Genomic DNA, 26,911 nt, shown 5'->3' with positions numbered 1-26,911 from the left:
TTGATCTTTTCATCATGTGAATCAAAGCTAGGGGGTGTCATCTCATACAATTTACTTTTGTTTCTGAGAATTAAGTTCTGTTTTGTGTCACTGATGCATGAAAATCATCTCCCAAACTTGGAGGGGGGTGGGGAAGAAGTGATTCCCTCCTGAACAGCCCAAAGTTTCTGAAATTCTCAAAATCGGAATGCATTAAGTAGGTTTGGCATTCCTGTCCAACCAGGGTCTGGCAGGAAATTAAACTTACACCGAACAGGTGCTTACACAGAACTTGGGGTTGGGGGGAGGAAAAAAATGTCAGACTTGGCCAACTGCTGCTGGAGTCTTCAAGACAGAGTTGGGCACTAAGTTTTGTTTTGTTTTGTTTTATTATGTTTGTTTGTTCTCCCCCTCCCTGTTAGAACATGATGAACCAACTTGCAACAATTGTGAATAGAGCTATCTGTATACTGGGAAGTCCTTAAACTGTAGTGTGATTGTAGGAAGTGGCAAATGGTAAAAAAAATACTTAAATCCTGGCAGAAGGTGGCAAATTTCAGGTCTACCCTTCCCATCTCTCCTCCCCACCTCTCAAAAGAAGTCAATTTTGATGAAGTGAGCCCTTCCTTTCTTATTCCAGCCCATCTCACAGCACCCACACTTATCTTCCCCATCCTATCTCAGTAGGAATCAGATCATTTGCAGAAAGAGTTCAGTGACTTGCAAATGAGCACATACAGTACACTGGTGGTATGGTTCTTGGGCACAGGTTGCAGTAGCAACCTTCCCTAACTGCTTGGAGCATCAAATAAGTTAAGAATTTAATGGCATATTGGGAAAGGAATCCTTGTGTGAAGAGTTTAATCTTTTGTCTTGCAGTACTGCACTTTGACTATGGAAACAGAGACTATTGATGGCTATTTAACATGTAAGTATTCATTTTCATTTATTTTCATAAAGTTAGCTTCCTATCACATATATTTTAATGCCTGATTTAAAAGACTACTGAACATTCTATACTATTCTGTTCATAATTTTACTTTAAATGAGTTTGAGGGAACAACAGCCCAGAAGCAAAGAAACAACTATACTTACTACTTTGTAAAATTAATGGGAATATTGAAATTACTCTTTGCTTAGCATAGCAAAGATCATTTTTCTAGCTATTTTAAATTTAAAATATGTCAAGCTATGTATATATCTACTGATGTGGTTTGTACTACATTTTTACTACTCTGTAACCTAATTTTTCTGGATACATAATGTGAAAGAATTAGCTTTAAGTAATATATATCCAAATATATATCTATATACATTTATATGTTACCAAGCTCTCTTCAAACCACTAACTTTCTAATAGCATTTTGGAAAATGTTCAATATAGAAACTTGATATTGTCTATTCAATGTAGATGTTAAAACTTAACATTTTCAACTAAACGATACCTTCTTATGATTTTCCTTCTTTTTGACAATGTAAGAGTATGTGTGACAGTAAATTCGTGTGTGTGTGTGTGTATGTGTGTGTATGTGTGTGTGTGTTTCATTTGTGCGATGATTGTAGCCTTTTGTCATTTCATTCATTTACTATGTATTTCTAAAATATTTCTTCATAGCTTCTCTGAAGGGAAAACATGTTGTACTTAAAAACCTCATCAGTGCATGCCATTGTATGAATGTGGAAAATTTAGTAATTAGTCTTTATGTGACAAGTAGAAACAAAAACTTATTATTTTGTGAAAACAGGTGACAATGAGCTTTCACCTGAAAGGGAGCACTCCACCATGGCAATTGACCTCACCTCAAGCACACCCAATGGACAGCATGCCTCTCCAAGTCACATGACAAGCAGTAAGTCTGTCTTTTATGATTTTTTTTTCTATTTCTCTAGAGACAGATTTGAATTTGTTAGATCTGTGAGGTCTGCTCACATTGTGGTATAGCTAGTGCTATAGATTTTGCTAAAGAAAAAACAGCACAAGTGTATTCCTGTTCATTCTAAGTGAGATACAACATGAGTCTGCTTACTAGTGTGACCTATCCCAAGGTGGCATTTGGGAGCTGGTACTTACCTGTGTCAGGTAAGGAATGTCAGGATTTGCTGGTGGTTGTTTTGTCAGGTGTATGTCTGATGTGTTTTTGTTGTTGGATGAAAAATACGAAAATATGTTACTTGTAAATGACTATTAGTAGTTTACAGAAAAAATGAATTTTATATTGCTTTCGTATAAAACCAAACAATGATTGGTAGTATCTACTACTAGCACTTACTCCTTTAAAAAAAAAAAACAAAACAAGAAGACATGAATTTTTTTTCTGGAAAGCATTGCACTTAAAGTATAATTCATGGAACTAATATATATATCCATTTTTCTAATAATGTTGAAAGCCTTTTGTTTAAGATTGTCCAGAGAGGACTGAAAAAATTTAGAAGTGTATTTTTAGCTTGCAAGAATAGATAGTTTTGCCTGCTATTTTTGGTAAAAGATCATTCATTGATGTAGTAATATACGACATGTATGTGAGAAGGAAAAACATATTCTGTGACAAAAGAAAGTGCTTTTATTTATTAAGAATATAATTGGTTTCCCTTAATTAAAATGTTTTTTCAGATTAGCTTGCAAGCAAAATGCTTTCTTACTACTACCAAAAGGAATTTAAAATCTCATTTACTTTTTACTTTTGATATGTATTCTTATATATATATTACAACTTTTCTATTTGAGGTTATATGTGAAACATAGTTCTTTCTCTTTTTGAAGATTTAACAATTAAAAAATTAATTATTATTTAATTATGAGAGCACTTTAAATTCTGGTTTTCCTAGAGAGCTTTTCTTTTCCATTTACCTCTTACAGTCCAACCTAAGTTACTGTAAATGTACAAGCTGTATAATTAATACAGACTGAATTACAAGCAAAGTATAAAACTACTCTTGAATTCATTTTGCAATTCATTAATTTTCAGTAATCTTAGCTGTTTCCTTGAAATCATGATTGAACTCATTGAACTTAATTTATTTAAAAGCTTTCTTTTTATGAATGGGAAAACCTGAAAATTTCTTCCTAGAAGCAGTCCTTTAAATTTCTTCATCATGTAGAAAAGGGGATCTTGTCCAGTTAGTGAATAAATATAATCTGTATTATACTGATAATCTTTTATAATAAATTGATTTTACTATTAATGTTGTAGATTTTGTAGCATTGATTTATCATTTTTCTTGATTTGATAAGTTATACCACTGTAATGTGCACAATAGTTTTGCATGTTACATTTAATATGAGACACTGGGTAGAATGTGTTTTTATATCTCAGAAGCTTTTCCATATAATGTCATAATGAGTTAAGATTGACTTTGGTATGGTTTCTGTTTTTAAATATTTAACTATTGACTTTAGAAACAACAGCAACAACAAAAATTGTGTAACTTAAAACTTGATTTTCAATGCTTGTCACCATTAGAATACCATCAGGAAAATGCTTGTTAATTAATTAGTTGCCTCTTGTATTTGTATATGTGAATTTGATTCTACATTAGAAAGTACTTGCGTCAGAAAGGCAGTTCACTCATCTTTTAGTAATGAATAGTAATAAAAGTATGTGCATGATTAATGTGAACAAATAATAGCATTTTAGCTTTTCTCAGCCAGCAACAGCAAACCTAGGTTTGGTAAAGAGGTTTTTCTTTTTTCTTTTTTTGCTTTAAAAAAATTTAATAGCTTGTGGCAGTTCCTTATTAGTATCATTATTGGCTAAGCTGCAAGTGTTTTCAAGTTCTTTTCCAAAGAGTTGCAGGTTAAATATTTTGGCTGTCACTTTAGAGCTGTCTGTTGCATCCTTTATGTAGCCTCTATTTACGGTATCTAGGTTACCCACTTAGGTGCTAGATGGAGAAGATACCCATTTTTCCTCTCTGTTAGATCTGGGAGAATATCAGCATTTTAGATTGCCTCAGCAAATAGTATTAGAGAGAGAGGGATTCTTGTCTGTTAATTAGAACAGGGACCTAGAATTGGTTAGGCAGTTTTTTGTTGTTGTTGTTGTTATTGTTGTTGTTAGTTAAAAATCACGTTGGGGTGTGTAGGAGCTGAAACATCACTTGTGTCTGCTCTCACTGGTTTTACTTACTCCTCTTCATCCATACTGTTGCCTTTATTAAATGAAAATAATGCCTTTTCTACACTTTAACAGTATCTTCTGGGAGGGCTATTACTTGCCAAATGGAATTGTGATTAAAGCCAAAAGTAAATGTGAATAGACTAAGATAGTTTCTAGTAGCATGAAGGAGAGGTCTGTATGTAAAGGGGAAAATAGTTATTTGAAACTATTTCAGAAGAAAATAGGAGTAAAAACCTTTGACTTCTTAAGCTGATATTCTGGCCATTAGATTTTTTATGGACAAAATGAGCAATGTATAGTAGTCCATTTATTTTGACTTTAGGACAGTGGATGATATTACTATCAAGTCCTAGACATTTTTGGGGACATTTTTTTGACTAGTCTAAGATGAAGGGCACCTGTACAACTTGCTCCTAGCTATTGTGTAAAAAAATAATGACAGCGGCTATCATTATTTGACATTGCTAAAATAGAGTGTTGGTGACTTGGGGAGAGCTGAAAATGTTATACTTCTTGACAGTTTGGAGTTTTAAAATTCAACATATAAGATAACCTTCAAAGAGGAGGTATGACTGATCCTAATTTTATAATGAATGCTTCTTACGATTTAGAACATGTTTTCTTATAGAGCTTTTGACTTTTTCCTCTGGAATGCAGAGCGCTTTGAGAAAAGGTTGGCCACTATTGCCTGCGATCATTAATGTCCATATTGAGTTTGCTGACACTGTTCCCTGTCGGAGATGACAGCATATGCCTTGATGGCTACTGGAAATACACAGTGTTAAGTGATTTTAAAAATAGAATTCTGGAAGTTAAGAATCTGAGACAGACAACTCAGACAGAACAATATAAAAATAATTCATATTGTGCTTTGACCAATAAGATGCAGCTTACTCTGTGATTCCTTCTTTTTGTGGGTTAGCTTATTTTCAGCTGTTATATAGTTGCTTCAGTATCAGTTTTAAGCTGTTCTTCGTCTGGAGATGGCTATTTTGAAAATGTTTTCAAATTCAACATTTGTAAGTAATCCTAATTTTCTTACACCTAGTTTTATAATGCCAATGCGTAATTGTTCTTCGCAGGACAAGTTACCTAAATACTATTTTAAAAGTATATCCTGACACAGAATTTGTTCCCATTCCTTTAAAATTCTTAGGTGGTTCAGCTGGGCAGCCACTATTATTTATCAGCTGTTTGATGGCCAGGTGGCGTGTAGGGAATTGGAAAAGCAGTAATTCTAGTTTTGCAAGACTATGACCAATAATCAGGTCAGAGAATCTAGTGTATTCTTTTCATAGTGCTTCACATTCATTTTTTCCTTTCCTACTTTCCATTTTTAGAACCTTGAGGAGCAGAAATGTATTTTTATTTCTATTTCTCATAAGTGCAAATGGAGTTTTAAAGAAATCAATTGCCTTCATTGGTGTCTTAGCAGAAAGACACTGTTTGCATAGTTGGGACATTCTCAGATATTCTCTTGTGGATTAGTTAGCTAACTAGTGTCTCAACAATGTCATCCTTTAAAAGCATTTCTTGTGTTGAACCTAGACTATCAACCAATGTTTTATTGACAAAAAATAGTATTACAGAAACAGCAGTGTTGTTAGGAGGGTGGAGTGATATCAGATAATCTTGTCAAGCCTTGTTCTAATGTTCTTTTCAAACTACAGAGTATATTAGTGGTCTCACTGGCTTTCTGGAGTTGTCTTCTATAGCTTAGTTTGGCAGTTACCCTTTGCTGGATTTGCACGGGACACACCCTAATGTAACACCTAGCTCTGGCAGGAATCATAGTGCTTTGACTTTGACTTTACATTTACTTTTATTGAAAACAAAAACAGCAAAATTTGATTAGATTCCTTCACACCTATCAGAGAATATGTCATGATGAATGTGTATCAAAAGAAAAACAAAGGAGGAAAAGAAACTTAATGGAAGTCTATATTTTTATAAGTAATTAACAGCATAATGCTACATTTTTTGAACCTCTTTCCATACATGACCACTCTGTCTTTGTAGAAGTGAGAATTAAGATGTATCTTCAAAAAATAAACACCAAACAAAAACCTAAGCAACTTACTTTATATTATCCTCATTTATCTTTGTCTAAAACTATCTTTCCTGATGGAAGTACTTCTTTTTCTTTTAATGTAACATAATTGATTGGGTTCTTTTGGGAGTCTCCCAGTAAGCTATAATGAATTAAGATCTCTAGGTACACTATTCTCTCTCCTAATTTAAGATGCATTAATGCATACACACAAACATATATACATACATACATATATACATATGCGTATGTGTATATTTTAGTAGTACTTATATAATGAATATATACATAATTTGGTAGTACTTTCCTTTTTTGAATTGAGATTCAGACTATCTCCACTTTGAGATAGGTGAGGAATATTTAGGAATTTTCCCCCTTAACTTTAGATGCTATAATCACCACTCGATGGAGAGGAACAAGCATAATTTATTTAGGGAGCCTAGAATGCTGCAAAGTGTGCCAAATGCTTTTTGTGTTATTTGAGGTAGATAAATAATTTCTTCATTTTACAACAGAAAACTAAGGGTCAAAAAGGACTTGGGGTTTATACGAAACTGTATTAGAATTCTTAATTCGCTACTAATTTGTATGGAACTTTGACATCTTGTTTTATATTTCTTGGCTCCCATTTCCTCACCCACAATTTGAAAGTAACCAATTCTGGCCTCAATGGGCTTCTGTGAGGCTTAAATGAGACAGTACATGGAAAATGCTCAGCACAAACTCCTGCCATCCAAGATGCAGTAAAATAATCACTACTGCTACTACTCAGAATAGTCATATACCTTTGACTCATAAGAAAAAGGGTTTTCAAATCCAGATTTGTTTGAAATCTAGTTCTTTTGCTCTTGCTTTCGCAGATCGTTGGAATAGAGATCAGGACTTCTGATAATTTAGGGTAAAGCTAAAGAAAAACTTATTTTATTATTTGAACATCTATCGAGTTAAGTTATCTATTAAGGTTTGTCTGTATGTTGGGTTTTTAAAGTTGGGATCTCAGTGGTCCTGCATAAAGCTTTGAATTCATGCTTTGCACACCAGTCATTAAAACAGAGTAACCTGGGCATATTGAGAATCAGTTCATTCCCAGGGAGTTCCCCTTTAAAATTTAATCTGACTTGATACTTTTGAAAGTACTACAAGTCCTTATGTGATAATATATAATTAAGCAGTAGGCCTGATGGCTGTTACTTGTGCATTGTGTGTGTGTGTGTGTGTGTGTGTGTGTGTACTAGTTGAAGTGTTTTAAATTGGAAGTATTTTAAGATATGATTAAATTGGGCAAGGTGGCTCAGGCATATAATCCTAGCTACTCAGGAGGATGCCATCTGAGGATCATGGTTCAAAGCTAGCCCAGGCACTAAAGACCATTAGACTCATCTCTAAGGAACCACTTCCAGAAAACTGGAAGTGGCACTATGGCTCAAAGGGGTAGAGCAGTAGCCTTGAGTTGAAGAGTTCAGGGACAGTACACAGGCCCGGGGGTAGGCCGTAGCCTTGAGCTAAAGAGCTCAGGGACAGCGCCAGGCCCAGAGTTCAAGCCCCATCACACACACACACACACACACACACACACACGATAATTTATTGTAGGCATTTGATATTTTGTTATATCATTCTTGTTGATTAATTCGGCAGCTGTGTGTGTGTGTGTGTGTGTGTGTGTGTGTGTGTGTGTGTGTGTGTGCCAGGTACATGAAAGGGAATCTAATGGTAGGTCATATTTGTCTCTTCGAGGAACTCACACTTGGTAGGACAGATAGATATCTGGACAGGTGTAATAAGCTCATTGTCACAATTATTATGGGGGTGAGAGGTGGTACCAGTTTGTGGGGATTTTCTAGAGGGAGAGAAAGCTTCACTTGAGAAGTAATAATCCTCAAGGATTTAGGAGAAACAGAAGCCTTCTTCAGCAAATCTTATACTTAAAAAGAAAATTTTAAAGTGACACAATAGTCCGGGAAATTTCAACAGGTTGTTTTGTAGGAATTATAAGCTAAAGATGATTCTGAAGAGTTAATGAGTGCAGGATGGTAGTCTGTATGCGTTTTGGAGAGCAGAGGGTGTCCGCAGAGCAGGACATTTTTTTTTTATTAACATGGATTATACTAGTAGTGCGGTGGTGATGAAGGTTGTGGTGATGAAGGTGGGATGGGAAGCAATCTAAACTCAGGAATACTTTTATCAGGGCTTGTAATGATGGAGTAACAAGTCATTAGAGCTAGCAATAGTGGGGATAAAAAGGAAGAGAAGGATTTGGGTAACATTTTACAATGGACAGAACTTAGAAGAGTTAAGGACAAGAAGTTAAGAATGTTGAGCCCTAAATTGGTGGCTAGCTGTTGCTAGGCATCATCAACAAAGAAAAGAAATACTGGAGCAAATTCCCAGGGGAAAAAAAAAATAAAACTTGGTTTAATTTGAGATATTACGAAGCATCATAAGGTAGACTTTTAAAGGAGATAATATCAGTAGGTAGAAAAATTAAATGGAAGTTGTGAATTTTCCTAGTAAGTGAAAATTAGTATGTAGCTTCTGCTTTCACTGCATTGTTCCTGCATTGCTTTTTTAAAAAGAATTTATTAACGTTGATTTTTACATCATCTTTTAAATGACAGGTTTAACAAATGAGTGTTCAAGAAGGGAATCTTTATTTACAATCCCTGGGACTTAGTATTTAGAACTTAATCAAAATTAGGCTAAGGGTTTGTATGTCATAAAAATATATTAATTTATGAAATAAAACATTATGTCTATAGAATCATAGGTTTTTATATCTATATAGGTATGTTTATATTTCCATTACCATGTCCATAGCATTGGGTATGCAGATATTGAGTCCTCGCTCTTGTACTCTTCAGATTTAATAGCCACATATTAAGGATACCATGCACCTTTTGTTCCTTAGGTCTTGACTTGTCTCACTCAACATGATTCGCTGTAGATTCATCCACTTCCCTGTGAATGCCATTATTTCATCTTGTCTGTTGGCTATGTAGAATTCCATTGTGTATATATACCACATTTGACAAAGCTTAGTAGGTCTTAAAATATACCCCTTAGTAATTATTAGCATTTTATCAGTGGCCTGTTTTCTCAATTGCCCTCATTCAATCAGATTCTATATCAAAATAAGTACATACTTTAATAAACCCTTTAATGGATTCTCTTTATACTAGTTCAAAAGTTGAGTTAATTTGTAGGCTTGATCACCATTTTTCTTTAATAAGATAGGCTGGTCCTTCTCTTTAAAATTATTGTAAAATATTTAATATAGTTTTATGGTTTTCTTTTTAAAGTTCATAAGTTTAATATATACTGTATATTTCGGTCCTTCTACTCTAATGATTTGTCTTTGTTTTGTAACCCATTTCTTTATAAATAAACATGTAATGTACGGGAATAGTTTGTTAGCTAAATACCAGCCTCTTTTGTCAATTTAATAGTCAAGGAATTTAGTACTGCAGTCTGGAGCCTTTTTGAAAATCTTGAGATAAATATGCAGGCATTATATATTTAAGTATATATAATATTAACATGATTTGGGAGAATTGTAATTAAAAAATTAGCATTGGGAACATTTGTAAAATTATTTATTGGGGAAAGTAGTATAGTAAAGCACCTTAATTAACATATTCACTGTCTTAGAGTATCTTATAGAATTTCACTGTCTTAGAATATCTTATAGAATTTCATTTTACAAGTGTAAGCTGTACTTATGTAAGATGTTAATGATGAACATGCTTCTAAGTTTTTCTGTATGTGGAGATTCAGATTTCTCTAAAGAGCTATTTTTCATCTTTGAACCACCAAACCAGTGAATAGTTATTGAGCACTTACTTTGTGTGATGCACTGCTGGTGTTTGAGTGCAAACATACATTTGAGGTATTTTGAAGAAAAAAATGTTATCTTCAAAGCTCCAAATGAAATGATATTTTATGTGAGTTCACTATGCAGCATTTAGGAGTAAATAGGTATGTTGTAAATGCTAGAATATATGTCCGTTGTAAGTACAATTTTTTTTTTGCTTCTCGTGGTTTAGCTCCCAAGCATTTTTTACATAATTCTAAAGATGGAAATGCACCATGACACAGGCAAAGGGGCACCTCACTATCCAGATAGGTTCCCATGGCGTATCTTACAATGCATTTGTGTATAATACTGGATTTAGTCCTCATCTTTCCAAGTTTCAAAGTTTGATTTCTGGTACTGTTCAAGCAAATCCTTTCATCAAAAAGTTGACTCAGATAAAACGAGTGTACAAAATTGATATTTAAAGTCAGCATAACAATTTCTGTTTATACTTGGTTAAAATGGAAACAAATGAAAACTAATTTAGGGTCTGGGTCATGATAGTTGGCTTAACCAGATTACTTGGCTCTTGAGAAAATGTATGCAGATAATCAGTGAAAGTCATTTGGTGAGCAGAATCTAAACAGTGAAAAAGTTATCTAGTTCAAATGTTTAATGCCTAGTCAATGCATACGTAGTTATAACAGTGAGAGCAGTTGCCAGTGGGTTGTAGTCTCTTTTACCTTGAATGGCATAGATTAGATCCCTAAGTCTAGTGTACTTAAGATTTTCTTTTCTTTTCACCTTCCTTGGCTGGATTCAGTCTTTAACCTACATAAAAATAGATAATCAAGTTGCAACCATTCTTTCTGGCCTGGAATCCATCTTTAATGTGATTTGTATTTCTGCTAAAAATTTGTTACATGTTTCTTTTAATAGTCTAACTCTAATAGACTTATAATTTTTAATAGATGTCTTAACTGCTTTTACTATACATTCAAATTTCTATTCACAGACCTGTTTGTCAGGTAATTCAGGTCATAAGCAGTTTAAGAGGTCTTTTGTCCTCCAAGGAAGTATATGATTTAAAAAAAAAATAAACAACTCTTAAGATTTCTGATCTTATGCTATCATATTTAGGGAATCCAAGGTAAGATTATTGTAGTGACTTAATGCAGCCACCATTATCATCTACTTTTTACTAGTATACGTGGTACATGGAAAATTTACAGATTGAATTCTACATCCTTGTAATTTTAAGCAAATTCTCTATTACTTACTTAAACTTGTTTTTAGTAGCAGGTACATGATGAAATGCTTCAATTAACTTCTCATATGCACTCCAGATATTTCAAGGAGCATATAATTAATCAGTGTAAAGTCACGTTCTAATACATTAACATTCTGGGTGTCTACACCTTTGACATTTTGTCATTGCTCTCTTATTATCATCAAAGCTGTTACACCTGATGGTGTCATGTCAACCTACATCTTATCGTCGAGACATCAGATGTAGGGCTGGTGATGTTTTGAAGTTGTATTTTATTGTAATAATTTTAGTCGAATTAACACTGGGAATTTCAGGCTGTGTTCTAAAGAGTTATTATATCTACTATATAAAACATAACCATTCTAATAAAGATCCTGCTCTTGTTTAGGACATTATGTATTTTACTAAGAATAATTATATACATAAATATATTTCCCTTAAAAATAATGTCTTCTGAAATTTTTTAAATCAGACATGTCCATGTTTTTATTATTCAGATGATCTTATATAGATTGCCTTATGTTTTTTGTTGGTGTCATTTTTTATTTTGGGATTCATGGGGCTTGAACTCAGCCTGGGTGCTGTCCCTGAGCTCTTCAGTTCAGGGTTACTGCCCTACTCTTGAGCTAAGCCCCACTTCCCATTTTCTAGAGGCTAATAGGAGATAAGAGTCTCAGGTCCTTTTGTGCCCAGGCTGGCTTTGAACCTTGGTCCTCAGATCTCAGCCTCCTGAGTAGCTAGGATTACAGGCATGAGTCACCACGCCGAGCGGCTGCCTTATTTTTAATACACTGGTTACCATTTAGATGGAAAGTGCCTAACTGTAATGTTTAGGGTTGTGGTTTTATAGTCCTGATTGTGACAGGTCTGTTGATCCATGTTAGCAATGATTGGTGGGTTGGGCAGGGAGGCCCATATGTGTAATCCTAACTACTCAGGAGGTAGAGATATGGAGGATCTAGATTTAAGGCCAGCCCAATGAAGTAATCTCCCAAATCTCTAGAGTCTGTCTCCAAAATAACCCACAAAAGTCAGTTTAGAGGCATGTCTCAAGTATTAGAACATCTAACCAGTAAGAGTGAGAACAGTAATTCAAACCTTAGAACCCTGGTACTACGAAAAGGAAAGGAAAAGAAAAAGAATAAGTAACAATAACTGCTGGGGTCATTCATTTGTTACTTAAAGCTTGGCAGTTTGGTTGCTTAATAAGAATTTTTAGTGTCAATTTTTAGTGTCAATTTTTAAATGATAGTAGGTACGTAGTAGTGCTTCTTAACATGTTAAATTTTCACAAAACATATGAAAGCTGCTATTGATTCTTCCTTCACTGAGATGGGGGGGGGTGTAAAGAAGCACTTTTTTTATTCATGAGTCTGCTATTTTCAAACTGTCAAAACAGGATTTGTACCCTGTTTTCCTTTGTGAAACATTGACAAAGCAATAACTTAATAGTGATTTTTTTAATTTAGGATTTTAGAAACTAAAATAAACAAAGAATGCCTATTGCCAGGAAAATTAAGTTTTAAACAAGCTATGTATATATATCATAATTTGATATGTGCATCATATATGTCAGTATATATTATAACATATGATATATATGTATATCATAATTTCACAGTAAAGCTGTTGCCATGGAAGTTTTGATGAATTTGAGTTGGTTTTAGTTAATCTCATTGTTTTATAGTGGCTAGTAACCATTCTAAAGTCTTCAAAAAAAAAAAAAAAGAAGAAGAAACCAACTGACAGAAGCTAGTTAACTAGACAATTGATTTCATACATCCATCTGCAAAATAATGCTACTTACATCTTTTTAAAGCACATATGTGAGTTTGTCATTGTGTGTGTATGAAGGACCAAAGAAAAGAAGGAAATATGAAGCTTTTGATTACTCTATGAGAGAAACAAGACTTAATGTTATTCTAAATAGTTCTGAATTTAAAGATTTCTAGCAAAGAACGAATCCATATATTGCCTGCACAACTTACAAAAAATGAATTTAGCTAGCCATCTTTTCAAAGAAATTATAGAGCTCTGATCTGCAAGGAAACTAATCCTAGCTCTGTTCCTGTGAATTTATCTTTGACAATATGGTGACATGCTTGCTCTTTCTCTCTCTCTCTCTCTCTCTCTCTCTCTCTCTCTCTCTCTCTCTCTCTCTCTCTCTCTCTCACACACACACACATACACACAATGTAAGTAGAGAGAAATGGGAATTTATTTTTATTTATTTATTTACTTTTGTCAGTGGTGGAGCTTGAACTCTGGGTCTGGGCCTGGGTACTGTCCCTGAGCTCTTTAGCTCAAGGCTACTACCCTACCCCTTGAACCACAGCCCCACTTCAGGTTTTCTTGTGATTAATTGAAGATACGAATTTTATGGACTTTAGTGTCCGGGTTGGCTTTGAACTGTGACACTCAGATCTCAGCTTCCTATAAAACTAGAATTACAGGCATGAGCCACCATGCCCCGCAGAAATCAAAATTTTTAAGACAATCATGGAAGCTTCCTACCTGATTGATGAATGTGGCAAAAAGATAAATGTGGTTTCTGGTAGAATACAAATGAACAAGCATTGGGCTCCAGTGAAGAGAAGCCTAGTTCTTGAGTTACATGGAAGCTAGGCTGTAGTAGCTGAATGTAGATTAAATTGGAAAATTAGAGTTCTAAGGGCCTGAGTCTAGAAAAATCAATCAGTTTAAAGCCAAATGAAAGTCTTTACTCCTTGATTTTTTTCCCTTCTGTACTGGGTCTTGAACTCCAAACTCAAGGCCTGTGCTTGCCCAGATGCTCTGTTGCTAAAACCACAATTCAGCTCTTTTTGCTTTAGGTTCTTTTCCCCTCTTCCCTCAGGTAGGGTTTTGCTTTTGGACCAAGGGGGGACTTGGACTGAGATTCTCTTTCTCTCTTTTTTAGTAGCTGAGATTGCTGGCATTGGCTACTGGGCCAAGCCTAAAATATCTTGTTTCTAATAAACCATTGCTATTACCAGTGGGCTCCCTAGATTCATCTATTGTCTTTATGCTTTTTGTTTGTTTGTTTGGTTGGTTGGTTTTGCAGAGCTGAAGATGGGAACTCAGGACCTTGCACTTGCTAAGCCAGTGCCCATCTACTGACCTAAATTCCCAACCCCAAACATTTGTCTTTTGTACAATAGTACATTCTGTGTTTTATGTGATTTATACTAACTGTGTTGCAGAATTGTCCTGATTCCTGAAGTGTTGGTCTTGCTCCTCTGCTGTTATTTTACTTTACTTCAGTCAGAAGAAGACTTGGGGAGATCAGGGAGACCATTGTTCTGAGAACATTTTCTGTTTTCTGAGCCCCCATTCATGGAAGTGTCAGTGAAGAAGGAACTTGATGCAGAGTAAAAAAAAAAGATGTTTTGTGGTCTATTGCTTTTTCATTTTCTTTTGGAAGTGTTTACCACAAGGGAATTTAGTATTTAAAAATTTTCTTCTAGGCCGGGAGTTTGGCCTAGTGGTAGAGTGCTTGCCTAGCATGCATAAAGACCCAGTTCGATTCCTTGGTACCACATACTTAGGAAAAGCCAGAAGTGGTGCTGGGGTTCAAGCGGTAGAGTTCTAGCCTTGAGAAAAATCCAAGGACAGTCCTCTGGCCCTGAGCTTAAGCCCAGGACTGGTTAAAAAAAAAATTTCTTCATCTCACTCTCAGGGATTTAGAATGCCCAGGTTGTCTTTTATTTTATTTTCTAAAATAAAACCTTGTGATAATACTTCAGACAGATGAAGTTTACATGTGTTTTATTGTTTGTTGAAGAAAGTATTTACTAATCTCATAAATAAAAGAAACAAGAGGAGGGTATATGTGTATTTTACTTAATAGAACAAACTGTTTCTAAGTCCATTTAATGTAACATTTTATTTGTTAGATTCATTACACAGAATAATTTTATGTCCTGAACAGAAAATGTGAAGAATAAGATGCGCTTGGTGGGTTAGATTGATACATGCCAATAATCCACACTACTTGGAGGAAGGAGGAAAGCTTTGCCCAAATGAATGAGACGCTATTTGAAAAACAAACTAAAAAGCAAAAGTATTTGGAGGCAGGTGTCTTAAGCTTAATATTTATTTAAGGAACTGCAGAATACTCAGCAATTCCTGATAATACTTTGTATTTTATTTTATATTGGACAATAATATGTAGGTTTAGAAGGTATGGTATTGAATGTGTTTTTCTCTTTCCTGCATATAAAATAACTCATACGCAGCACCTCATACACAAGATATCTTAGATAGATGTTTCATCTCTTGGAATCTTAGCTGTGTTCGTAAAGTGGACACATTCCTATTTGCCTGTTGGAGAGATGAGAAGTATTAGCAGCACCATGGGCAGAACTTCCAGAATGATGACTAGTAGGTAGAGAGTAACCAGAGTAACTAGTTACTGTCAGAGTTTAAAAGTGAAAAAAAAAAAAACTGAATCAAATAATAAAGAGCAAATCCTACAAACATATTAATCAGATATATATATATATATATATACACACACACACACACAAATATATACAGTCAAACAATGTTCTGGAGGGACATGGTTTTTACTCTGCTTTTCATTTACAACCATTTTACAAAGTAGTCTGAAGTTTTGCCTGAAAATTTAACAAGGTATTCTGATCACTTACTGGATAGTTCTGCTTCTGTCTGCTTCTGGATGCAGTCAGGGAGATGTAGTCATAATTGTTGCTTGAAAAGAAGTATATGTGCCAGATACAAGGCATGTATTAATGCTGTTGTATTTGAAATAATTACTGCAGAAATGAAGGTAAAATTACCTAATTAAAGCAAATCACAGCTCAACTGGCTCTGTTTGAGGGAGAACTACAGAGGTAATTATGCAGTACTAATGCATTTCTTTTGAAGAGGGCAACTGGAAGATGTGTTTGGTGACAGATCCTGGCTATGTACTATATGTGTCTCCTTTCCCACATTCGCTTCTGTTTAAGCATAAACTTGTTCAATTGTATGCTAGACATGTTGGTAAGTGAATTCCCGATAACCTCTGAAATTTTATAAATATCAATACTCAGTGGTGCTATATGTCTTCTGGGTCAAAATTTTAACAGACACCAGTAGTGTCCTATTATTTTTTTCTCTTATCCTTTTAAAAATCAAAGAGAAAACAGTCTTTTCAGAAGATTTCCAAGTAGAGCAAATATGAGTCACAGCTAGGACTTTTCTTGGGTCTAATCCTTTTCTTCTAGTTGTTTGTTCTCCAGAAGTGTTAACATTTATTTTTTAAAATCACTTCCCATCTCTTTTCCTCATTACAGGTTCTTTTCTTACACCTTATCTTTTCTAAAAATTGGAAACTGTTTGAGGGTAGAGAAAATGACTTTCTAATCTCTGTAGCCTGAGGATAGCAGATGGAATTGGGCTGTCACCCAAAAAACTGGGTTTGAGTCCTAACTACAGTTATGGCTCTTCTACCTAGTGATCTTCCTTTCTTCTTTTGCAAGAGATAAAAAACAAACAAACAAACAAAAAACCAAACACCTTGGTGCTTATCTTTTGGCATTCAGAGGATCAGTAAATGACTTTAATGAAGTTTTTCTCACAGTGACTCATATCTTTCAAGAAACAATTTAAAAAAATGAAAGAAAACGAATTTCTCATTTACATAGAACCTATGTAGTCTTTTCATAATAGTCTTCCAGTTAAGAATGTTGTCGATTAAGTTTGTAATACTTGAGTTAATATATATTGATTATCTGACTGAATCCATTAGAAACCTATTGCAGTTACTCTAGAAGTTACTTATTCAGGTTACTCACCAGTGTGGTTTCTTCTATTATGCCACTGATGTTGAGGATGCCAGAGACCTAATTATCTACTTATTCTTGCCCACAAGGCAGAGTTAACATAAACATTCTGCTTAGCTCTAGTTTTGACTTTCAACTCTCCTCAACACTCATTCAAGCAGATTTCTGTATTGGGCAAAAACTCAATGTACTTGGAAACTTCACAGGGCTTCAGAAAAATACATCTTTCAGCTAGTATCATTCTAGAACATAAAGATGGATTTTACAAGAAAATAAAGGAGAACTTTTAACGATATACAAAGGGTTTTGTTGAATTATCTCAAGGTATTCATTCATACAAAGTGAAAGGATTGAAATTAACATCAGAAAATTTTGTTCTTTATGGGTAAGAAGTGGGACATAGAGGTAGGAACATTTAAAGTTATAAACCTATTGTTACTATTATTCTTTGGCCCAACAATCTTTCTAATTACTCTGATAGAGGATCTCAGTTATAAGGTAGTCCTTTAGTAGCTACATATGAAAGTGGTATATAAAAATAAGCTCATAGCCAGTATTTCAATCTGTAAGATTATCTAGAAACCTGAGAGTCATATGGCTTACCCTTGAAACCGTTAGACAACTCTATTTATGCCAGATCAGGAGGCTAGACCTCAATTTTCATAGAGCAGTTGTGGTAATTATCACATTTGCCTATGATGTAATTATTATAATGGTACATTGGAGTTACATTTATAAAAGAGGTCTCCCTCATTCAGTTTAAGCCTTTCTTGAAATATTGCTTAAGCTATGTCCAGACAATTTAAGTGAACAGTCATTATCTAGCATTGCAAATATTTGCTTATATTTCTACAGTTTCAAGAAGAAAGTGGGTGTATTTAATATCTTGGGTAATATTAAATTCTCTCATTGTTTCCCTCCCTCTCTCCCTCTTTCTCTTCCTTCTTCCATGGGAATTGAATGTAGGTTCCTGAGCACAGTCCCTGAGCTTTATTGCTCAGGGCTATTCCTCTATCACTAGAACCGCAACTTTACTTCTAGGTTTTTGAAGGTTAATTGCAGATAAAGGGTTTTATAGACTTTCCTGTCTGGCTTTAAACTGAGATTCAGCCACCTGTGTAGCCAGCACTCCATTTGTTGTTTGTTTTGTCAGTATTGGGACTTGAACTCAGGGCTCAGAGGTTTCACTTTGCTATTTTGGCTGGAGCCACACTTCCACTATGAGGTTTTTTTTTTTTTTTTTTGCTTTGAAATAGAAAGGAAAGCAATATATTTAATCCTAATTAAACTAATGTGCAAGATTACATCCGTGTATTTCTAATAGCAATTAAACAATGGTAAATCATATACATTTTTATGCTGATAAAGAACCCTGTGTAGTAATCAATTTGTAATTTTTTGTGTGATTTTGTTTTTATGTTTTGTGAGTGATGGGACTTGAATTACTGTAAAATACTTTCAACTCTAGGTGAGGTTTGTTTTAGGTCACAATTGAAATGTATTTTTGCCTCCTTGAGTGGCTTTTAACTTCACCATGCCTCCAGATGCTTCAAGGGTGAAGTTTATGGATATTTTGGGTTTAAATGTGTTTTTCCCATTCCAGGTCTGGATAGTCACAATTTGGATTATTGATAGCTATTAATTGTGTTTATCACTTTGTAACAGAGCATTTACTGCTTTAAAATACTTTGCTGTACTGCTTCTGGGACCCTGAGCTTTGTGATTGTTTCGGTTTTTTCTTTTATACTTTTCTTTGATTTTCTGAGTTACTGAGCCTAAGAGCAAGGTTTACTTTAGGCCAGTGCAGGCAAACGTTTGTAAGACCTGCATATCAGCCAATTAAACATTAGGCTTAGTGATATCTGCCAGTCGTCCCATCTACATAAGCAGTGTAAATAGGGCTGCAATAGTTCAGGTTGGACTGGGCAAAAAGTAAGACCCTATTAAAAAAATCCCAAAAGTAAAGTGAATGGGCCAGAATGGCTCAGATGGTAGAGTGCTTGCCAGTCAAATGTGAAGCTCTAAACTCAGATTCTAGTACCACCAAGAAAGATAAAGAAAAAACAAGGAAAAGCAAGATCTGTTTGCCTTAATCCAAGGGAATGAATTGAGGAGTGGTTTCATTAGAATGGATATAATCAATGATAACCAATTATTCTGCAAACTGAAAACTGTTAGATTCACCATTATCTTTTAGCAGTTTTTAGTTCTCCATCACAGTTCCTTTTTGATTTCTTATTCATTACATACTTTATATTACTTTAAATTCTGTATTTTCCTCCTACCCTACAGCCAATCTTTCAGGAACTACTGTTTTCAGTTATAAAATACCTTCTAAGTATAAACAATCTTTAATCATATCTTTTCCCACAATCCTTATCTCAGTTATTTTAGCCTAAAACATTGGAACAATTTATTGCTGCTATTTCTGACTTCATTCTTGTTCTAGAATTACCCATAATCTACATACAGGCTATAAGACTTAGTCTTCTTAAACTTTAAATTTAATAATAGCAATATGCTTGAGTAAATATAAAAAAGTTGGTTCCTACTTTTAACTCTTTGACTTGTTGTTTTTCTGTGTTCATAGAACTCTGACTGTTTTTTCCTCCCTTCTTTTCTTTGACATGCTGTCAGGTCATGTATTTCCATTCTCTAAGGTTTGTTTTTTTTTTTTTTTTTTTTTTTTTTTTTTTTTTTTTTTTTTTTGCCAGTCTTGGGCCTTGAACTCAGGGCCTGAACACTGTTCTTGGGCTTTCACAAGGGTTCTACCACTTGAGCCACAGCACCACTTCTGGCTTTTTTCTATGTATATGGTACCAAGGAATCAAACCTGGGTCTTTGTGCATGCTAAGTAAGCACTTTACCACTAGGCCAAACTCCCAGCCCCAATTCTCTAAGCTTTTGTACCCACTGTACCTTCTGTTTGTAACATTATTCCCACATGATAACTTTGATCAAATGCATCCTACTTCTATTCTAATGTATCTGTTGCTTCTTTTTGAGAAGCTTTGCCTGAGTACTACAGGCAAATAAGCCCTAGGCATTCTATGATATTACCCTATTCTTTGTCTTTACTATACTTAGTAGGGCTTGATATTGTTTTATTTATCTTTTCTCCCAATACATACTAGAGGCTCAAATGAGTGAACAAGATAAATAATATTCCTCAACACCAGGAATAGGGCCAGGAATGTAGCAGATAATAAATGTAACTTCATGGACTAATTGGCTGGCTATCTTTTGCCTTCTGTAAGTACAATTTTCTGTGTCTGTGTTTGCAAATTACATGCAATATTTTGTACTTTAGTACCCATGCTCCTGTATGTCTAGGATTACATGGGGAGAGAGTACCTTGTGTTAGGCGATAGGCCTATTTCTTTTTTCGCATGACATGATCACTTTTAGCTTATGTTTATTTGTCTGTTTGCTACATTTTTGACAGATACTGAGTATTTGTATACTCATTCCCTGTGGGTGCACCTGTTTCTGTGTTTTCAGATGGATCCCTTGGAAATGGCTGAAAACATCAACTTCATCTCGGATTATGTCTTTACCTTCCTAAGCCATAAGAAATTGGCTGATTTTCATTCTGATAGCTGAACGATAATATCCCTTTACTCTTATAATTTAACACTCTCAGGTATAAGAATGTATAATAATAACTAAGGGTTTTTTAGGAAATAAATACACAAACTTTCATAAAGCACTTAGCTCATTTTCTGGCATAATTTGCTGCTATTCATGAGGTACTATAAACAAAAAATGATTCTTAAAATTTTAAAATTAGAAGTGACAACTCAGCCTTAAATTACCAGTTGTATTTGATATACTTGAGAGTACATTTAATTTAATTGATTGCTATGAGGTTTAGAATATCCATATCATTAAACAAGCAAAACTAAGTTTACCATCTTCTGATTTCACTGTCTTTATAAATCTATTTGGTATTTCACAAGTCTATTTTGTTAATTTTGTAATGGTAACTTTATTTAGCATTTCTATTTGATTTTATATTATAGTTAATAGTGTTTTAATTATTATGGTTGATTATCATGGTAATTTAATGGTCTCTTAGTACTTAGGAAAGGAATGCTTTATAAAAACAATGAAATCTCATTTCTTTATTTTCTAGGGTGTTTATGAAATACAAATTTTAAAGCTAGCTAATTAGGTGGAGAAATTGCACTTTATAATTATTTATAGAGAAAATGAATATATCTAATCCAAAATTTTGATGGCAATTTAGGACCTAAAGAGAAAATGCAAGCAAGTATGCTATTAATTCCAAATCACTTTTATTTGGGTTGGGTTAACTTTTCATGATATAACTAGCTACAAGTAATATAGATCAAGTAAGGTGTTGAGAATGGGATTTACTGTCTAGAAGGAAGTGGTGTTATCTAACCCCTACAGCTGGAAAACATGAGAATTAAAAACCTAATTGATGGGTATTTTTCATATCACTATCTAGTCACTAGAGACTGTTATTTAGAACTGACACAATAGGATTTTCATTTGGAAAGTAGCATCATAGTTGTAATAGTATCCCAGTGGATATTTAGTTAAAATGCTGGGAACAATTTGGGGTTTAAAAAGAGACTTACCTCTGCATTTTGATCGCTACAAAGCTTCAGATGTGGGGAGTGGTTTATAGATCAGATAAAAAGTCAAAAACAGCCATGACTTCAGCCATTGTCTTATAGTGCTTTTACTGAAAGGTCTTTGAGTGTACCTGCTTATACTCATTTTATTTACAGTTGTGACATCTAATGAATTAGAAGAAAATGTCCACAAGGACCTGACTGTTTACTTCATTAATAGTAATTTACAGATGGTGAGTGGTGTGACTGCCACAAACCAGGTCCTTTAATAGAATTTGATGTAAGTTGCTGCTCACAACTCTATATTGTGGTTGGAGCTGGAGAAATAGAAAATTGGTCATTTCCCGGTAGATAACAGTAACTTTCAATTCAGTCAGAATGCTACTTGTACTATGATAGGTTTATAATTATTACCCAAAGATGGATGGGTTTTCAACAAGTGTAAATTTGTGCAGCAGTAATCCATTAAGAAATCAATAATCATTCCATTCTAATGTGTAGCTCCTATTCACTGTTATGAGTGTATATTAGAAGCTGAAACAAGGGTGTGTATAGGCCTGTGTGTGTGTGTGTGTGTGTGTGTGTGTGTGTGTGTGTGTGTGTATCTGTCTGTATTTGAAATCAGTCATTACTGTGAGAATAAAGAATTTCTGAGTTTTCCTCTTCAAAGTCTTTTTGGCTTGGGCTGTCTCTCTTGCTTCATATGCTCACATATTTGTGGCATACTTTCTAAACATCTTATATATTAGCTAACCATTTAGAAACTTTAATTAGATACCTTTCTGTGCTTTAGTCTTCTTTTTATCTATTTTTTCACTTTTTAATATTAAAAAATATGAGTTCAATAAATTCAAATGTTTCCTTCTCTAATCTGGAAATGATTTACTGCCTAATCTTTATGGTCAGGTGGGATTCTTCATTTTCATAGTAAAAATTTCACCTTTGAGTTATGAGCTTGCAAAGAACCCAAATCTACTATATATCTATTACCAGAAATTGCAAGAGTTCTGCTAGATACCACTGAACAAACCCAGGCTTACGACAATACTGACACTTATGTCAAAGAGCTTGTCAAAGGAGTGAGAGGAAGGCAGACATCATCACAGATAACATGAGGATGTGAAGCAAGGGGAGAGTGGTGGAGGAAATGGCAGCCTTGAAATCATCCATTGTGTAAGTTCCAAACTGGAACGTTGGCAGTGTGGCACCATCTCTCTGGGGATTAGAGTATGAGATGAGCTTCATACCACAGGGGATGTGGTCAGTGTTACAAAACTTTGCATTGTCTGATACTAAAGATCAACCTAAAGAAATTGGAAATAAGAAAGACACCAAAACAAAGAATAAAAATTGAAAGCTGTGGAGAAAGGCATAAAATGACAAGTCAGAACTTTCAGTTTCTTGTTACAGTTTCCTAATTATTTCTCGGGAACTTTTAAAGTATATATGAGCACATTCATTTGTCTCTGTGTATTCTTTCCTTTTGCATTAATAAGAACAGGATTGCACTGGGCATATTGACATGTCAGTTCCTCAATTTCTTCATTAGGAATTTGTTTTTGATATCTTACTTTATTCTTGTTGGTATATAATTCCATTATATTCCTAGGATACATAGTGATTTTATTGGTACATTTCTTAGGTGCTTAGACATTTAGATTGTTTCTGAGAATTTGCTCTCATGTATAGTTTTACAGTTGCTGTTCTTGTACTTGTTCATGTATGTTTTGGGTAACATTTTAGCTGTTGATTTGCGGTCAGGAAGTTTGCACATACTGAAATATGGCCAGATTCTCCTTTGAAAGGGTAAGAAATGGACACTATAACTAAAAATGTATGAGACCTCATTTTTTAACCTTGCCAATCAATGAATTTTATAAATTTTGACTAATGTGATAGGGAAAAAGTGTTCTCTGAGAATATTTGACAATCTTTAACTATAGGTACTTAAGCATCATTTCATATGTTGATCGAAAAGTCTGTGCTGAAATTTTGCTTCTCAAGAACATTTGCTTTTCATTGTCAAAAAATCATAAAGAGCCGGGAGGAAGGAGAATGATTTTGGGGGAAAGCCATGTTCTGAGGCATAGGTAATAAAGAATAATAGAAGAGTGAGGGTTATTGAATATTAAGTAAAGCTTTCAAGTGTTATCATGCTATACCAGAAGTAGCACTTGTTACTTCTGCTTTGATTTCACTCATTCCTGGTAGGTTACATAAGCAACTCTTTCACCATATTTAGCATAGCAACTTCCATAAAGTTTAGAGATTAATGCAATTTGACATAAGAAATTTGGATAACCATGTAACAATGTTTTGAAGCAAAGTATGTGCATCTAAAAATTGGAGGTCGACAACAACAACAAAAAATTCCAGAAAACAAAAATTGATGAATTAACGTTTAAGTTGTTAGGGGAAGTATATAGGAATTGACACCTTGCATATGGTTTAAGGGGATAAAAACCATGATTTCTTTCAAAACTGTTTTTTTTAATTTTCAATGCTTTTTTCATATATTTTTATTGTAATTATTGTGAAGTAATGCACCTTCTATCTGGTGAATATAATGTATATCAAAACTGTTTTAAGACTGCTATGGATTTGAGTCTCAATGATAAAAGTTGCCTAATAACTCACAGGCTAACTACTGAGAAAGCTAAAATAAAGCACTTTTTCCCAGTACACTTGTTCAAGAAACTAATGAATTTGGACTCACTTTTGCTTTCTTCATATGGGAAACAAATATAGTTGAGAATGGAGAAGGTTCCACGCATGGCATGCTTTTACATGAGCAAGTACACATCCAAGTGTGTTCTGCAGTTTTGTAGCACCTCATTTGTCTCAAGAAGTAGAGTATTGGCAGGTTGTTAAATAATAGGCTAGAGGTCACCGAGGACGTGTGTTTGTTCTTTAACCCATAGAGAATCCTAAAATAGGAAAACCTTGTGCTACTTTTCCATTGGCAGTTTGAATGATCCTCTTTTGCTTTTTTCCTCCTTTCAAAATATCAAGTTTTTTCAAATCCTCCTCTCGAGTACAACCGCCTCTATGTGTCTGTGTGTACATATGACACATGTACATATGTCATTCATATGAAAATAACCCTTGAGTTTAACACTAGATGATCTTTAGGTCATTTAGCACAACTTCCTAAACAAAACAAGAATAGCCTTGACAGAATGTGTGACAGGTGGTCGTGTGGATTTTGTCTGCTTCTTGCACTAGAGGAAGGAAGAGCTCTCTTGCATTGTTGATCAGCTGTAATTCTTAGAAAGTTCTTCCTCATATTTAGCCCTCATCTGCCTCCCTGGGATACTAAACTATGGTTTTTTGTTTGTTTGTTAGGTCTACGTTTCCCCCCTAAATATAGCAGTGTTTTCAGCATTTCATTCTGTATTAGTCCTTGTGGATTAAATTTTTTCATAAGATTTTAGAGAGTTTTCTGCCCTTTGTGTTTGGGAGATTATCCTAATGTCTTCTGAAAAATAGCACCACTGCTGGAATGCTTAGCGTGTATGTGTTCTGTGTCTTTCTGTCTTTGTCCACACAATTGTAAAGAAGGCATATTAGTATGGCTAATAGAAAAATAAGACAATAAGCTGAGTATATCTTCTGTAATTTTGTTATTACCCTTAGTCTTAAAAATCCTTAAAATATTTAAAGTTCTTTTATTTGAAAGTTCATATTAAATTACAATTCGAATAACCATTTTTCTTGAAAAGCATGTTATAAAGATATACCAATGGGTTCCTTTTTTGCCTCAAATATGAAACAAAACTTTGACAATACATAGGATTCTTTATTATACCTTATTTAAAATAATGTTTTGGACTTAAAAATGAGACTTTTTAAGCTGAAGAGAGGTACAAAGTGATATTGCCAAAACTTACAAAGGAAATATAATCATCTTTTATGGTTTCATGTAACAAGGATGTGGAAATTTACCACAGTTTCCTAGCTGACATTTCCTATGCAAGATTCTTGGGTGAAAAAAAATAATTATGTGGAGACTTTAAAAGTGGTTCTAGGTACTCAGTTTGTTTCTCTGATGATATTAGCATTATTTGAATTGGCATACAACTTAGTATTTCTCCCTTGCCTTAATGGCAGTTTTACTGTGTCTTTTATTGTATTTACTATTGTAATTGGATATGGAATTGTGCTCGGAAGCATGTATTTCAGTAGGTGCACCTTAGTTTAGCAATTTGAATTGTTGAGATGGTGACTCACTCACTCTTATTTAACAGGGAAATTAGCTCGTTTCCTCTTTGTGATCATTTGGGAGAGAAGCTCATCCTAACTACAGAGATATCACCAGTGGTCCAGGTCACATGTGGCAAAAACCTAGCTGTGGGTAGGGTTGGGGTCTCTTGAGATCAGCCATGGCTTTGCCTTAGTTTGGAGAATTATTTTAATTTAATTAATTAATTAATTAATTTTGCCAGACCTGGGGCTTGAACTTAGGGTACTGTCTTTGGACACTTTTTGTTCAAGACTAGCGCTCTGCCACTTGAACCACAGCACCACTTCCAGCTTTTTCTGAGTATGTGGCACTAAGGAATCGAACCCAAGGCTTCGTGCATGCTAAGTGAGCACTCTACCACTAGGCTATGCTCCCAGCCCCTACAGAATTATTTGATTAGGAGATTCAGTGGTTGGGAAATGATTAGATGAAGTTTAAGTATGTCACTGAAGATTTGGTAAGGGTTCATGAGCAAGGTCACCTAATACCCTGTAGATTTCCCATCATGAGGAAATTATTAAATTCTCAGGGAAGATTAATCCTTACAACTGACCTGTCTTAAAAGTAGTTATATCATAGAAACCTGTTTGCCAAACTTGCTTGATCATAGGAATCATCTAGGAAGCTTATAAAAATGAAGGTTCCCAGAATCCTCAAGGGAGGAGACGGTGACTACTCCCAGCCCTCAGGCCAGCTTAAGAAACGTTATCAAATAGTGTATGTGGCAGGAGTGGGAAAAGAGTGCACTGGGAATGAAGATTGCTTCCATGGCTAAGAGGTCACAAAATGTTTTCATGAGACACACAGATGTCTCTGACATTGCAATAGATGGCACAAGAACGTAACTAACCTGTATTTTTAAAAAGGTTTGGTGTGAGGGTGGTAGCTCTTAAAAACAACAAAAAAAATGTAAAGACATATTACATATGCATCTACTGCATTGTGCAGAAGGTCTTTTTTCTTTTTTCTTTGTTACCATCCTTTCCCCCCTTCTGTTTTTTTTTTCACTTGCCAAATGCTTTTGTCTCATGTTTTCTAAAATCTTGTGTTATTTTCTCACAGTAAATT

General features: G+C 34.5%; 1 protein-coding gene across 1 annotated transcript in view; it reads left to right on the top strand.

Moving 5' to 3' along the window:
• Positions 1–864: 864 nt before the first annotated feature.
• Positions 865–26,911, top strand: part of Ikzf2 (IKAROS family zinc finger 2) — a 146,553-nt gene continuing 120,506 nt past the window's right edge. Inside the window, exons 1-2 of the mRNA XM_090354755.1 lie at positions 865–907; positions 1,725–1,829. Of these exons, the coding sequence (XP_090210881.1) occupies positions 874–907; positions 1,725–1,829 (139 nt within the window). The 5' untranslated portion in view covers positions 865–873. The remainder of the gene's footprint in view (positions 908–1,724; positions 1,830–26,911) is intronic.

This window comes from Megascapheus bottae, chromosome 21 (genome assembly GCF_031878675.1).
Source record: "Megascapheus bottae isolate mThoBot1 chromosome 21, mThoBot2.hap1, whole genome shotgun sequence".
Classification (NCBI taxonomy): domain Eukaryota; kingdom Metazoa; phylum Chordata; class Mammalia; order Rodentia; family Geomyidae; genus Megascapheus; species Megascapheus bottae.
The sequence above is the reverse complement of the archived record's forward strand: the minus strand, read 5'-3'. Positions and strand labels throughout refer to the sequence as shown.